The sequence below is a fragment of the Lepisma saccharinum genome, chromosome 28 (genome assembly GCF_977018435.1).
Source record: "Lepisma saccharinum chromosome 28, izLepSacc3.1, whole genome shotgun sequence".
In the NCBI taxonomy this organism is placed as follows: Eukaryota; Metazoa; Arthropoda; class Insecta; order Zygentoma; family Lepismatidae; genus Lepisma; species Lepisma saccharinum.
The window spans coordinates 21,808,763-21,825,451 of NC_139256.1; the positions used below are offsets into that span (position 1 = coordinate 21,808,763).

Consider the following 16,689-nt stretch of genomic DNA (forward strand, 5'->3'; position numbering starts at 1 on the left):
AAAATCTAGATCCGCTTATGGTCGTCACCAGTGGGCGAGGGGGAGCAGTTGCCCCCCACTTTTTACAACTTTTGCTCCCGCACTATGCTAAAACTTGATGTATTGCACTACTTATCTACCGTGGAAGTTGAGATATAAATATTGTGCAAAAGTTATTTTTAGTATGTTCTGAAAGTGTTATTTTTATGTATTCAATATTCAATTCAATATTTGCACATATAACCATGAACTCACAAGGCCATGCCACTTTGAAACAGAAAAGTGTGTTTATATGTGCAAAAATGTGAACAACAAAAGCCCAATATTTAGTTAAGTGTAGCTTAACACACTAATTCCCTTGCACTAGAGAAATGTACACTAAGCATCCCTTCATCTAAACATTTCCAGTAATAAGGAATTTGTTCATTGTGTGCTAAGAAGTGTTTTCAGCATGTTCTAAATGTGTGAAATATACTATAAATGATCAAAAATTGTTAATAATTTCTAGAATGCACTTTACACACTTGCAGAATATTTCATATTGACAATAATCCTCTCTATCACTTTTTCAGCAATTTCAACACTTCTGAAGCACATTAAATGTGAAGTACTTCAAGAAAGTGTTTGTAAAGTGCAATATTTTTTACAGTAGAGAAATGTATTGGAACGTTTCCCTTGCAGGTATGCAACCCCCATGAGCAAGAAAAGGAAAAAAATTGACGCATTTGAACGTGTCACTCTACACACTAAAAGTGCATCAAATTTTTTGACTCCAACGACACGTTTTGGTGCATCAAACGAAATATCCACTTTAATGTGTCATTTGACACATTTATTTTGATGCATTTAGGTTCATCTTTCAGTTTGATGCATTTTAGTAAATCATTTGACACATTTATTTTGATGCATTTAGGTGAATCTTTCGGTTTAATGCATTTTTAATGTGTCATTGGAGTCAAAAAAATGATGCACTTTTTTGTGTCAATTGACACACTTTGAGTTCTATGTGTATCTGTCAAGGGAAGTTCCCTAGTTTGCCCCTCCCTAGTTTTGGAACTTTGCCCCCCCCCACCCCCAGTTTTGGAACCCAAACGCCGCCACTGATCGTCACCCATTTCAAGTTTTTACAGACTTCTATGTGGATCTCGAATTGAAGCCACGCTTTAGAATCACGGCTTGTAGAGAAATTTGGTGACGAGTAGCATCATGATCTAAAAAAACCTGTGGAAGAAATTTTTTTCCAAGTCCATCCATACTGCAACATCATTGCATGATCTTTTCAAGACGCACACATTGTTTATGCCAATAACCGTGTTAAACCCTTTCTGATTGTATGTATAATGAAAGTCTTTTGTTAGTAAAATAAAATAACTTACATTTTATTGATGCTTAAATAGATACACGTTAAGAAGAAACTATGTACAAACTAGTCGGTAATGACGTTGAACAGATATTTTGCATATAGCTTGAAGTGATGCTTTGCAACCGATTCTGCAAAATAAATGGAAATTATTGTTATTAGTACCATTATACTCTAATACTACAAGACTGGAAAAAAATTAAATATTAATATTGTAATGCAGTCATAATCAAGACTCATAACAAGAAAGAAACTAAATACTCATAGGCGAAAGTTACAGTCTAAGCTACTATTTTAAATAAAAAATAGAGGATATTTCTGAAATGCGTTATACGCGTATGTTTCTGACCAAGATGTGTATCAAATTCTGCATTACTTTTTACAAACTTAGGATTCTAATCACATAAATATTTGTTAGTAATATATTATCTTTTTGTAGGCCATCTATCAATAAATTATGCAAAAGTGCTATGAACATACGAGGGGATGCTTAAACGTTCGTACCCCGATCAAGTTCCCAAACTGTTTAGAGGAAGGTCACATTATGTCTTGAAAGTACATATCCTTGTACATACATACACCAAAAGGCATTGCATAATTGACAGGCTTTCTTGTTATTTCAGGTTTTTAAGTGACCATGTCTGTTTCTCCATGACAATGCACCAGCCCGTCGAGCAGATATTGTACTGTCTTGATCATCCACCCTATTTCCCCGATCTGGCTCCATCGGATTATTTTCTCTTTCCTCAGCTCAAGAAACACCTGAAGGGACACCATTTTGCCTTTGGTGCGAGGAGAAAACTTCAGAATTTTTTTTAAAGTGGTTTGCAAAGGTTGGAGCACCGGGCCAGAAAGTGCATTGAGCTTCGAGGGGAACATGTTGAGTAACTATGAAGTTTCATTATTCCAAGTGCATTCCTTCTACGTCGGGCTAAGAACTTTTCAGCATCCCCTCGTATATGTTTATAAAGCTACAGATGCATAGCCTACTTTTAAAAGTAATAGTATATGTTTAAGTAAAGTAACTAACAACGAAAGGCTCATGTGACATGTGGTTGTGTCTGACATTTGAACAAAACCAGTTTAGTTGTGTTGTAGAACATGTGACGTGTGGTTCAACTTAATGTTGTATAGACGTAGGTGGCGGAGGGACAGGGGAGGCGTGAACATAGGATTTCGGGGGAGGACAAGAAACTCTTTCCGTTAGCTGTTGTAGTTAGCGCGAGCTGGTATGAGTATTACACACACTAGCTCCCTCTAGTTCGTTGCACTTTTTTGACTCTCTCTGGTGTAACACCAACTTGTATACCTCGTTGATTTGGTGCCTGCACCGTTCACACTACGTTCTGGAGCGGTGTAATGTGTGGTGTATGGTCACGTGCTCCGTGCTAACTAATCAAATGAACGTTTCAAGCAGCAGACAGGCATTTGTTGAATCTTCTGAACTTGAACACCGCTATTGGTTGAACGTCATTTCCTTGCATCTGTCTGACACCGGAATACACCTGCATCACACCTACTATCAAAATGTGCAGCGAACTGGACGGGGCTAGTGATTTCGACAATGAAACTAGATAGAACAAAATTCCTTGAAAACTGCTTCACCGATGCAAAAAATGTATCCATTTTCGTGTCTGTCTAAAACATTCAGCAGATAGCCTGATCTATATATAGGCAAATCATATCTTGTCACCAGTGATGTGCCGTAGACTATACGTTTACGTCTACATGCGTTGTCTACACGTAATCTACGCGTAGATTACATTGGGTTGTAGTTTACATAGATTACGTAGACAATCTAAAGTGCATTAAAAGTAATTTTGAAGGGTTTCATGAAAAAAAATGACATTTTCAACTATATTGGTTCCTAAGGAAATTAAAAGAATCCTATTTACAACAAAATTTATCTTCTCTTCTATTATCAACTATGGAAGAAGATATATAGTATGAAAAAGAAACAACAGATGGCAGTCGTGAGGCAAAATTAGTCTTTATTCCATAAAACACTAGAATATATCCTAAATTAGGTTTCTTTCTAGGTGAGAAATTCTTCGAATTTGGAAGGAAGAGTATGAAAGGTTCTTCTCACACATTAGCAACTGATACGCAGTATAATTTTCTTTTAATTCCACGGAGCCCTTTGCTAAGTTATCACCTTTCGCCATGTTGTTTACATAGATTACGTAATCTACGTGTATAAAGTAGTCTACGTGTAGAATGTAGACTATCGTTGTTTACGCGTAGACGCACATCACTGCTTGTCACTAATACAGAGGCTCATATGCGTGCGTATTGTCCATAGCAGCTATCAATACAGTACTGGCCAAATTATTGGACTCATTGTAAAAAAGAAGCACATTTCCTTGTTTTGAAGTGTTCTAACTAAATATATTTGACAATTGGTAAAACCCTTTATGGGATTAAACTGTTTGTCTGCTTCGATATAATCTTTTCCACAATCCTTCCTGTTACTGTGTTCCAAGAATAGTTCCAAGTTCCAAGATGGCAGCACGTCTCTTTCCATATTCGCAAAAAATGCCTGGAACAATACGTACATTGTTTATCGTGTTATTTACGCTATTTTTTGATTATAACAAAGGAAGTAATATTAATTCTGATTGTTGTAAGGGTGTTCTTTATTTGTATCTCCGGAGCAACATGTAATTTCATAAACCATGTGGTTTGAAGTTTAGAAATAAGAATGATAAAGGAATCGCATAGAAGCAGTGATTAAAGTGATCGCGAAAAGAGCCAAAAGGTGGTCATACGAAGTACTGACAGTACTTGTGGTGTATAACAATGCAATGTGTATCATAAATCATGATATCTGTCAAATTCTTTTACTTAAAGTTAGTTAATCTGTGTTTCATTTTTTCATTTAATGATTCTAATTATATGGCCAATACTATGTGTTTATATATATATATATATATATATATATATATATATATATATATATATATATATATATAGGATATTGCCTATCCAACACACTACATAGAAATCCGAATTGCGCGACAACTCTCAGTTCCCTTGTAAGAAAAAGTAGCTAAAACAGAAGTCGCCGATCTCCGTGGCGGAGTGGTTAGCACAGCGCGATATCGACGGCAGGGGTTCCCGATTCGAAACCTGGGCTGGGCTTCCTTATGAATGCCCCTTCATCAATTTCATCATATCATAACTCATCATCGTCACGATTAGCCAAAAGTCGCAGAGAAGCGATGCTAAGTAATATAAAAGTTTTATTTATAACACCATTAAGCCTTGTTTCCATGATTGTGAAAACTAAATATGCTGACCAAGGCAGTAATTTATTTTGTTAAAAACATAAACTAAACGTAACGTTTCAACCTTCTAGCAAGGTCTTCTTCAGACTCTGTATCAAGTACAAAAGTAACAAGATACAAAAACAGGGCATTATATATACACAAACATTACTCCCTTCAGACTATTATGTGGTTCCCTTGTATACATGGTAGTCTTGTATTGTTATATGGCACAATGGAAATCTGCATATTTTAAAATTGAACATTCATTTCGTAAGATTCTAACCAAAATATTTACACTAAAAGAAGAAAATGAATTACCTATAATATGCGTCAGTCTTCCTGTATTTAACCGTGGTAAGCGGCAACTGGTGCAGCGTAGCCAACCTTTGCAACTGCAGGAGCACTGTAGCCAAATCCAAAACCAGGGTTGAAGGGTGCAGCAGCGGCGTAACCTGCGACCGGAGCGGCAACTCCGACCTTAGCCACTGGTGTGCTGTAGGCGTTAGCGTAGCTAACACCGTAGCCAGCTGCCAATGGAGCTGCGGCGTATCCTACCTTGGCTACTGGAGCGGCTACAGCAGCGCCGAAGCCGAGACCGTGACCGTATCCAAGACCGTAACCGACCTTGGCTACAGGAGCGGCTACAGCAGCACCGTAGCCGTGACCGTATCCAAGACCGTAACCGACCTTGGCTACTGGAGCGGCTACAGCAGCGCCGTAGCCTAGACCGTGACCGTATCCAAGACCGTAACCGACCTTGGCTACTGGAGCGGCTACAGCAGCGCCGTAGCCGAGACCGTGACCGTATCCAAGTCCGTAACCGACCTTAGCTACTGGAGCAGCTACAGCAGCGCCGTAGCCGAGACCGTGACCGTATCCAAGTCCGTAACCGACCTTGGCTACTGGAGCGGCTACAGCAGCGCCGTAACCGAGACCGTAACCGACCTTGGCTACTGCTGGCACTGCCGCGGCGACGTGAGCGCCGTAGCCGATTGCTGGAGCTGCGACTGCGGCACCATAGCCCAGTCCGGTTCCTGCGTAACCGTAGCCCACGCCCAGGGCTCCCCTCTTTTCCTTGGATTGTTCGGCTTCCTTCATCTCTTCGGCGAAGGCGCCGATGGCCAGGACCAAAACAATGACTGACTGCAAGGAGAGAGACAAGAAAGTTTACGGACTGTGTAAAGCTGAGTAGAAAAGAATAGAATAGTCTTTATTTAAGCAGGGGTGTTTCTGCCTCATGGGCAGTTCTTGCAACCAATCATTGTCAATGAATTAATAAAAACAAGGAAAGGGAAAAAAATAATGATCATGATAATACAATGAAGATTATACAATAATGGAATAATACAGGGTGTTCACAAAGTGTCTGACACATTTAAATTATTAATAAATTAGAAACTAATAAAGACACAAATAAACTATTGGCAATGATAAAGAGATCAAATCGGAAACTTTTATATCCTGTATCAGTACAGTTCTACATTTGCTCCTTTTGTCACAATTTTGCCTTAAACAATGTCTGCCACATGTTCCCAGAGAAGAGGAATCCAATGGTGTTATGATGGATGACCTTCGGGGCCAAGGAATCGGACCACCAAGTAAAAGTCCATCTTCCCGGAAAGCGTTCGTTCAAAACACGACACACAGTGATGACGAACCTTACAAAAGTGATGATCTGAAAGCCAGAATAAACAACGCAATAGCCACTGTGGATGGCTGACCCGAACGTGGGGAAAAAATCGATTGTCTTCTTGACATTCTCCGTGCGACAAAAGTAGTGTGTATAGAAGTGTACTGATAGATGACATAAAACTTTTTGAGTTTATCTATCTATCAATTCCAACAGATTATTTTTATCTTTCTCAGTTTCAAATTTATTAATAATTGAAATGTGTCAGACAATGGCGTAGCAACATATTGCGAGGCCCTGGGCGAGATTAGAATCGATACAAACGTGAATCGATATAAAATCTTGTTTGATTTGGTGTTTTAAGTCTACATTATGGACAGCAAGGCTAATCGGGACTGGACCTACAGTTAAAAGTGGGATCCGAACCACTATATGACTCCACCGGGTATCGAACCCGGGACTCCTTGATTACAAGGCGAGAACGCTACCACTACACCATCGGGGAGCCCGATAAAAAATCTTAAAGGATACGTCAGCAAAATATAATATTTAAATACTAATAATAATGATAAATTACTGACGAAAATTATATTTAATATGCGACGAAGAAATTGACACTTGGCATAGGTATATTCTTGTATATTCTGCTGGCACTAAACATAACTGAAATATTCTTTAAAATCAGAAATGCAAGTAGAGCGGGATAGAGGGGGGGCGTTAAACCACAACCCTGCCAAAATATCTACCTACCAGGCTGGCTCTTCGACACAATCGATTTCAATGTCAACAAATGTTAAATGCCTCACACCTTGCTCCGAATGGGCCTCTCCGATGGCGCAGTAGTAGCGTCGTAGCCTTGTAATCAAGGGGTCCCGGGATCGATACCCGGTGGTGGCACGTATTGGCTCGGATCCCACTTTAAACTGTAGGTCTAGTCCCGATTAGCCTTACTGTGCACAAAGTGGACTTAAAACACAAAATTAATCAATCAATCAACCTTGCTCCATGACAGTTATAAATGCTTTATTGTTAAAATATTAAAATTGAAAGTGGGCAAGACAGAGCAGTTTTTATTCAAGAATATAATACACGGATAAAAATGTCCACGCAAGTTATCGTGAATTTTTGCCTAAATGTTTCACATGAGAAATACCACAATGATTTTACTTTTTTGGGGTCCCCTTAGACTTAGGGTTCAGCCCGTCTGCACTTTACGGCTCTGATTTGACGTATTCAGTCAAATTATAACGTTAAACTACAATTTAAAGCCAGATATGAAACCGGAATGTTTTAATTTTATTGCCACAAAAATTTCTCTCTTCCATGTATTTTTCTCACTTACATTTATTACATTTTTCGTATCAACCAAATGGGACGCGGGACCCCTGGCGTTCGCCCACTTCGCCCACACCTTGCTACGCCACTGGTATCAGACACATTGTGGGATTATGATGTGTAAGTGCAGATGCAATTATTAAGATTGATTTGATTGATTGATTGATTTGGCGTTTTAAGTCCACTTTATGTACAGTAAGGCTAATCGGGACTGGACCTATATTTTAAAGTGGTATCCGAACCACTATGTGCCTCCATATTAAGATTGATGTAGGTTAGTGTAGTTGTTGGGACAATAGTAAGTTATTTAGTTATTTCTTAAAATTGTGATGGCAAATAATGTTAATCAATGATGCAGACAGTTTGTTCCATTATCTTATTTGTTATTGGTGGAGGTTTTAAGTTTGGGGATTGATTTTTAGATTGTGTTTCTTGCTGATATCATGTTCGATCCATGTTCTAAGAGAACAGATCTTTTCGGATAAGGCCGGCTTAGACGAAAGCATTTTCTTTAGCATTTTTGCTAGCATAAATGCTATGTAAAGGTTTCCAAAAATCTTATAACAGATAGTATTTTAAACGCAAGCATTTCATGTAACTTTTCGGCTAGCTCTTGCGATTACAATATAATATATACAGCATGAAAGGCACGTAGAGTTACACCATGTATGCTGAGTGCACGGTGTTTACATTTGAAACAACTAAAATATTCTTCCATACGTGTACAGTAAACGTTGTAAGGTATGTATTTAAGCAGTGCCATTGCTTTTGTACCTAATAACGTTTTATACGAAACGTTATTCCTCTCGGTTCAATAGTTATCGGCTTTTAAAAATGGGAAGTGATACATTGTTTACATCTCACGCGGCCGCCATTACAACTGCACTCGTGACCTAGAGGTCGCTTCTGATTGGTTACGCTACGAAAAGTGCTACGGACCGAGCCTATCCTTGAGAAATGCCATGAAATATGCCATGGCATCTGAAATGCCATAAGATTTCTCACTTTACACGGTAGCTTCTTGGTCATGGCATAAATGTTAAGAAATATGCTTTCGTCTAAAGCGGTTTTAAGTATTTTGGAATTTTGTGCATCAAGGTGAGTGTTAAGTATTATATTCTGCTGTTGATGTTTAGCCAAGAAAGTTTCTTTAAATACGGAAATACGTGTTGTGTTCTTTTCTTTTTAGATTAAATAGGAAACGTATACAAGTTCTGAATTTTTTGAAGTTTATAGTTTACTGTATGAGCTTGTTATACGGCGATCTTTAACATTAGCGACCAGAGTATGTTTTAAAAATGATACCAAGTTAAGCTACCCATAGAATTTTTTTTACAATAAATTTGGCCTGTGCCTCCTAATTTAAGTATTTATCGAACACATTCACCAAGTTTTTGCTTGAACCTACTTCGCTTAGCGGTATACGCTTACGAAACTGTGAGTGATACGCTGAATGATACAGTATGAAACCTAACGACCAGGGCGGTGGCAAGGTGGGCGGGTGCGAAGGGGTGCTTAATCATTTTACACAATTAGAATTAGTTCATAAATATTTCTAAATATAACACGAAGGTGAAGATACAACTTCTGTGGGTTTATGTTTTAGTAAAATAACTAAGCAGTTCACTATTGCCTGAATTCCGATTTCATTACATCCTTTGCTATAACATGACTATTGATTTTGGTTGCTATAGTAACGTCAGAATTCCAAATATTAAACCATTTGTACAGAGTTTAGCGCAAATGAATAACATAAAACATAATTAAAGTGTACAAAGTAATTACTATACTTATTTAACCGTAAATAGAAAGTAACTTTTATAATATGAAAATAATAATTTTAATAAACATACTGGGTGATTTTTTTAACCTGAATCATTTGAATAACTTGAAAAAAATCATCCTACAAAAAAATGTTGATAGTTTGGAGGGGGAAGTTTAGTGGTGCAACAAAAGAACACCCCCTCCCCCTCTTGTAGGTGGGGCGGGGGGCAACTTTGAAATTTCAAATAGAAACCCCTATTTTTTATTACAGATTCGGATTTTACGGAAAAAATACATAAGTTTTGTCTGAAACATTTTTTTTCGATTTTTGATAGATGGCGCTATAATCGACAAATTTTCATTTCTTGAATGTTTACACTTTAAAACCAATGTATTTCATTTCGCAATTCATTTAAATTCAAAAAATAAAACATTTTTGTTCCAGGACTTGAAATTGTTGTAAAACAAATTCCTTTGTTTAGGTTTAACACTTCCTTCAGTAGTAAATTGATTGACTGTACGTTGAAACGAAGCGAAAGAACGCACCCTGCCTGGAAAACGCTCAGCATAAACAACGACAGCTTGACGGAGATTCCTGCCAGATTCTCCATACACGAAAACCATTTCAATTTTCTATTCTACAGTTAATACATCCATTGATATTAAAAAGTATCAACAGCTTAGTCAAATCAATCGCTCGGAGCATTCTTGTGATCTAAAAAACAATGAAAAACAAACAATGATTTAACAGGAAAAGTCTAAAAAGCAACTGTTTCTTGAAATTGTTTTATTTTTTTATTTTATTTTTCTGTTGTAGCTTTGTTAAGCATCTTTGACACAACAATAAAAAAAATTAAACAAATATTGAATCTAACTTTTAAATGTTGTAAATAGGCGAATTACCAGCTTAATGAAATCTCAAAAGATTTGTCAAGAATTAGTACAAAGTTCATGCACGAGAATGTTTTATTTTTTGAATTTAAATGAATTGCGAAATGAAATACATTGGTTTTAAAGTGTAAACATTCAAGAAATGAAAATTTGTCGATTATAGCGTCATCTATCAAAAATCGAAAAAAATGTTTCAGACAAAACTTATGTATTTTTTTCCGTAAAATCCGAATCTGTAATAAAAAAATAGGGGTTTCTATTTGAAATTTCAAAGTTGCCCCCCGTCCCACGTACAAGAGGGGGAAGGGGTGTTGTTTTGTTGCACCACTAAACTTCCCCCTCCAAACTATCAACTTTTTATTTCGAACATTTCTTTGTAGGATGATTTTTTATCAAGATATTCAATTGATTCAGGTTAAAAAAAATCACCCGTTATATTGTGCGAATCCACAGGACCGTCACACCAACAAGCGATATGATTTTAAGTAATCTAGCACAAGTGCTTGTAGTGCTTGTTGTTACCAAAGATTTTGTTCAAAATTACCAACTTTAGTAAATTGTTCTGTGTTTATTGTTCACAGTTACGAAATAACTTAATCAAACGTGTGTTGTTATTTCAACCAAACCACTTCTTTCTGTTTTAGTGTTATTTCGTTACGACTTACAAAAACCATGTCGTCATGAGCGTATAGTATTGAGTATTGAAGAGAGACTACTGTTACAGCCAGTCATTGATACTATCTGAAAGGAAAGCCACATTTACTTCTTTGTTCATATTGTGGGCAAAGCATGCAAGCACAAATGAATCAAGTCATATAATTGGCATATTTTCATGTCTCTACTAAAAGTTGATTGTCATTTGATGTAGTGGCTAAATCATACATGCACGTTCCATTTTTGTTCTTTATTTTCAATATAGCACCCCCTAAATTTCATTCTGCACCCTTACAAAGTTAATCCTTTTCTGCTAACGACTTATTTACCTGTGGATGAGATCTTCATATTGCATATATAAGGTGTTAACATTGAAATAAATAGAGCCAGAGAACTACCCCCATCTATATTCATTTTATTATAACAAGGCTAGAAACTTTCCTCAACCCACTAAATGTATTTTCTATCACTTCTTATTCAATCAAGTACATTAAAGAACTACCTTTATAGTATAGGCGTGCCCAGCCTCTCTGATTAGAGGCACCATAACGAATAAAGAAATTGCCTCTGAAATGTGCGGCGCTCCTTTTCCTCCAAACAATTGTTTTCATTCATTTAAGACAAACCTGTTTAGCAGCAAGAGTCAGAAGTACTTAGTAGTCATAACTTCTCTGTCTGGTAATTTACAATGCATTGCAGAAAAAAAGAGAAACGTACGAGCGAAGCGAGCAAGCAAATTTTTAGATCCAAATTTTTGCAAACTGAAAAAAAATATTGATTTAATATGGCACCAAAAATTTCATAGGGCTCCATGGCATTCTCTTTTACATTTTTGTTTTCATTTAGATCGTTCGGCGCCCAGGACCAACTCCGCCACCAGCTACGACTCTGAACTTTATACTAAAAAAGCAGCATTGAGCCTTGTTTCCATGATTATGAAAAACTAAATATGCTGACCAAGGCAGTAATTTATTTTATTAAAAACATAAACTAAACGTAACGTTTCAACCTTCTAGCAAGGTCTTCTTCAGACTCTGTATCAGACTTGATACATAAAAAAGCAGATACTGCGAACGAAGTAATGAGTTGTTAATTGATATTCATTACGTTCGATAAAGGCAAACTATAACAAATGAAATGTCTATGTTGAAACCAGAAGCCTGAAATTCAGTTTAGTGACAACTGATTACACAGACGGTAAAATTTTGGAAAACCATTGGATATCTGTTGGCCATGTTTTTATTATTACTACGAGATGGCAGCTGTTTTATTTAAGTTGCAAAAGGGAAAATATATTGCATTGCTGTAGGACTCTAGGTAGAAACGTAAATTATTTTTAGCATTTTTATTGTGCATGACTCCTTATTGAAAAATGCCTGTGTAAGTGTTGCTCAGATTAAGCACATGATTACTTTTTTTCAAGTCAGTACAATTGAATATCTCCAACGCGATCATTTTAATTTGAAGTTGAAAATTATTTTTTAATTTTCAATACTCAAATACAGGGTAATCTGAACTCAACACAAGCAGTTTATCTGCGCCAAGATCATCAAGAGTAATTATAATTGAAATTAAGGTAAATATGCGATATCGCCCGAACGGATTTCTTCAAATTTACAGGAGAAACTACTTACTGAAATCAGTTTCTGTAGCATTGTCGAAGTTCTTGGAGGTATTTTCTTTCGCGAAAACTGAAAACTTCACCGCAGAATGAGAAATAATCACTTTGTATGTAAGGAACTTGCATTTTCTGACTTTATGCCGTTGTTTCCATTATGTACCTGCAGATGGCGCGAGCGTCGAAAGTCACGCGGTCTCGCCAGTGTTTCCAAACGTTCCTTTTTCTTACGAGAATTTTTTTTTTACTATGCTTACCTAACCCAACCCAGCCTAACCTAACCTTGCCGGAAATGGTCCGTGGGGCTATCGTGAATGGTTTTTGGGGCTATCAGTCAATGGTTTGTGATGACAAAATGAACACGGAAGTAGGTATTTTTCGGTGAAGAAGGTTGAAACACTGCATACCCACTCCAAATCGACAAAACACAAGCACGGCGCGTGCACGCCATATTGTCTGTAACCCAAGCGGAACAAGGAATACAAATAATGACTCGTAATATGAAAAGTTATTTTTATGGAAAAAGGCATAACTTCACCTTAAAGAATCTTCCGCAATGCAGAATAGGTAAGTATCAATGCTAAAATTAACGAAATAAACGAGTGAGAGGTGTTCCGGCGATATCGCATATTTACCGAAATGAAATGAATATTAACTCTAGAGTAATTAAGTAATTGTACTTGCATGGTCGTTAAGTTCAAAAATACGTACACGAAAATTGTCTGCCACAATTTTAATTTGGGCCTCCCCGATGGCGCAGTGGTAGCGTCGTCGCTTTGTAATCAAGGGGTCCCGGGTTCGATTCCCGGTAGAGGCACTTAGTGGTTCGGATCCCACTTTAAACTGTAGTCCCGATTAGCCTTACTGTGCATAAAGTGGACTTTTAAAACAACAAATCAACAACAGTTTTGATTTAATTGAGCTAAAAAAAATGGAGTTTCCTTTACCGTGTAAACGTAATATCATCGTTCTTTTCGCATGTATTGATCTGGTAGCCCTACGTATATGATACTTATGAACTGAAACGCTGCTCTGTCCAGGGAATATCTGGAGCAAGAGAACGAAAACAAGTCTCTGCGCAAGTAGTGACTCGAGATGGCTCCACCAATGAACGCGAGAGAGTGGAGGTGAGTGCATGGAGAGGAAAACGCGTCTGCAGCCGTTTGCAGCAGAGCGCACTGCTTTGCTCCGCCCACTCGCTTTGTCTCCTTCCCTACCTTTATGTATGGCCTTGCTCCACAGTTCCCTGAGAGAATGTAAGTCTCCAATGATCAGGTTTTGAGTCAGTGATATATCCAAACTTCCCAACACCCCTCAACATTTGTTCAACACCCCTAAAAGTATTCACAAAATCCAAATATATGGTCAATTTGGTTCTCAATTTACCATAACACCTCCACTAACATTCTTGGTAAAACTTCTAGACTATACTGAGGTCAAAGAGTCTATGTAAGAAACCTGTAACACACAATAACAATAACACCTCACACACATATTACAAGAATCAAGAGAAAACCTTAAAAGTGCAATAAAAAATGTAGAGCAAACTGTATACAGTGATGTGCCGTAGACTATAAGTTTACGTCTACATGCGTTGTCTACACGTAATCTACGTGTAGATTACATTGGGTTGTAGTTTACATAGACTACGTAGACAATCTAAAATGAATGAAAATTAATTTTGAAGGGTTTCATGACAGGAAAGTGACATTTTCAACTATATTGGTTCTTAACGAAATGAAAAGAATCCCATTTACAACAAAATTTCTCTTCTCTTCTATTATCAACTATGGAAGATAAATAGTATGCAAAAAACAGCAACAGATGGCAGTCGTGAGGCAAGAGTGGTCTTTTCCCCACAAAGCACAAGAATATTTCCTATATTAGGTTTCTTCCTAGGTGAGAAATTGTTCGAATTTGGAAGAAAGAGTATGAAAAGTTCTTCTCACACTTCAGCAAGTGATACGCAGTATAATTTTAATTTAATTCCACGGCGCCCTTTCCTAAGTTATCACCTTTCGCCATGTTGTTTACATAGATTACGTCATCTACGTGTATAAAATAGTCTACGTGTAGAATGTAGACTATCGTTGTTTACGCGTAGACGCACATCACTGAGTGTATACAGCACAAATTTACATGAGGTGTCAACTGTTATTTACAAAACGACCTCAAGGCTGCAACACTAATCACGTGAGCTTCAAAACGCCACTTTTGTCATTCAAAGATGGCGCCTCCTGTACACACTTACACCACTTGCCCTCTGTCAGCCTAGAACTTACAGAAATTTCTCGGCAAATGAAAATTCAATATCTACCAGCAAGTTTACTAATGGAGGAGAAAGTTCGTCAATGTCCTCAGCTCTCAGCAAGATGGGTGGAAAGGCCTTTGCAGTGGCTCACAAGTGAGCACGTGGACCCCAAAGACTTATTCTTCTTAACCGGCACTAACTCAAACTTGAAAATATGTGTAGATCAGCAATAGGTCTGTGCTAAAATGTAGCAAGCTTGTGCTACTCTACATACAGAAAGCTACCAGATAAGAAACAATGGTTTTCATTTCACTCTTCCTTGTATTTGATCCCTCAGGGCCAACCTCGTGGCAACTCACGAAGCAGTAGCACCACTTACCAGGCACTTCATGACGGCTGCTGTTCTCTTGGTAACTGCTGAACAAACTTGATGATACTAGTACTGTGACAGTCATCACTTAGAGTATATATAGAGCTTGGGCCTTTCCCTGCCTCGGACCCACCCAGTAGCCGAGAGAAAGGATTTCGAATGAATCGTCCAAGAGAGGTCACTATTCACGAACCTGGCATTTAGGATCAAAACCACCAAAGGCAACAGCTCACCCGCAGCGTTACACCCCTTTGACAAGAAAAAGAATGACGTCACATTGCAATCCAATGCCCGGTTTCGCAAAATGGTGTTGTAATTTATGTTTTGTTCTCCTAACCTTGAAGATATATCACAGTCTCGGGTTTGTTTCTCTACTTTTTTTCTCGGTATGCTCGGATCAGTTTGTGAATAATTACTGTATTTTCGCAGCTGTACGTGGTACTGATTGAAATAGCCTGGGGAAGTCGTCCGTTGATTATTCAGTGCTAATGGATTTGCCTTGAGGAACTCAGTCCAATTTGTCTGATCTTGTGTCAATGCTCTGTTCGATCTAGAATTATCGAACACGTGCAATTCGTAATTACCATAGCTTCATTAGCTGATAACTATTGTTCCTACCATACACCACAACAGCTAATACATCTTGATCAAGTAATTATGTGTGACAAGTCAGATTGAGTCATGTGAAATTAGCAAGACCCCATGAAAGAAAAATTACACTATGCCAACAATTAGTGCACAATTTGTACTAATTTTGGTACGCCCCTGTAAAGAATTATGCGTGTTGGAAATTCTAAGGGCACACAAGGTGTTTCAAGAAAGACATAGCAGAAGTCAATATTTGGTGCATAATTTGTACTAATTTTGTAAGACGTTCCCCGATAGCGTAGTGGTAACGTCGTCGTTAAGGGGTACGAGGGTTCGATATCCGGTAGAGGCACGTAATGGTTCAGCTCACACACTAAACTGTAGGTCCAGTCCCGATTTGCTCATCTGCGTATAAAGTGGACTTAAATTATGTGGTCTTGGCAGCTTCACGTCATCGTCAAAATGTAGCAGGAGATATTGACCGTATTTACTTATATACCTATTTACTCAGTTTCACAATAGTTCGATTCAGTGCTAGTGAGTACAATGTGATTTTACTTATGACCAGGGATTTCTGTCAGGGAACGTAATTATAAAATCAATGTTATTTTGTTTTATGCTTACGAATCGTAGTACGTATGCTCGAAATAGTTATTTTTACATATATGTTCCATATTTTCAACATTTTCTGACATATATTCCACATTCGTGCTATTTCTACACTTTTTCTTCTTGTGTTAATCAAAGATATTCCGTTCATTTGTATTCTCTGCTTTGTGCACTCTGCTTATTTTAAATCTTGACAAATCTTTGATTAAAATATTCTTATCAACAATAGATTGATTGATTTTGTGTTTTAAGTCCACTTTATGCACAGTAAGGCTAATTGGGACTGGACCTACAGTTTAAAGTGGGATCCGAACCACTATGTGCCGTCAACAATAGACAATGCAAGCTCATGCTTTCGCGGTGAATTCCTT

The 16,689-nt window shown here is 37.7% G+C and overlaps 1 protein-coding gene across 2 annotated transcripts; it reads right to left on the bottom strand.

Annotated features, from left to right (window-relative positions):
* Window positions 1–1,369: 1,369 nt before the first annotated feature.
* On the bottom strand, window positions 1,370–15,178 carry LOC145980770 (uncharacterized). Of its 2 annotated transcripts, none has more exons than XM_083113839.1 (3): window positions 15,131–15,178; window positions 4,927–5,751; window positions 1,370–1,470 (listed from the first exon to the last, which is right to left on the bottom strand). In XM_083113839.1, the coding sequence occupies exons 1-2, from the start codon at window positions 15,140–15,142 to the stop codon at window positions 4,954–4,956; spliced, it is 810 nt and encodes a 269-aa protein (XP_082969965.1). In that variant the 5' UTR covers window positions 15,143–15,178; the 3' UTR covers window positions 1,370–1,470; window positions 4,927–4,953. The 2 variants fall into 2 exon arrangements, with proteins under 2 accessions (XP_082969965.1, XP_082969966.1); XM_083113840.1 differs by lacking the exon at window positions 1,370–1,470 and adding an exon at window positions 3,777–3,878.
* Window positions 15,179–16,689: the final 1,511 nt, after the last annotated feature.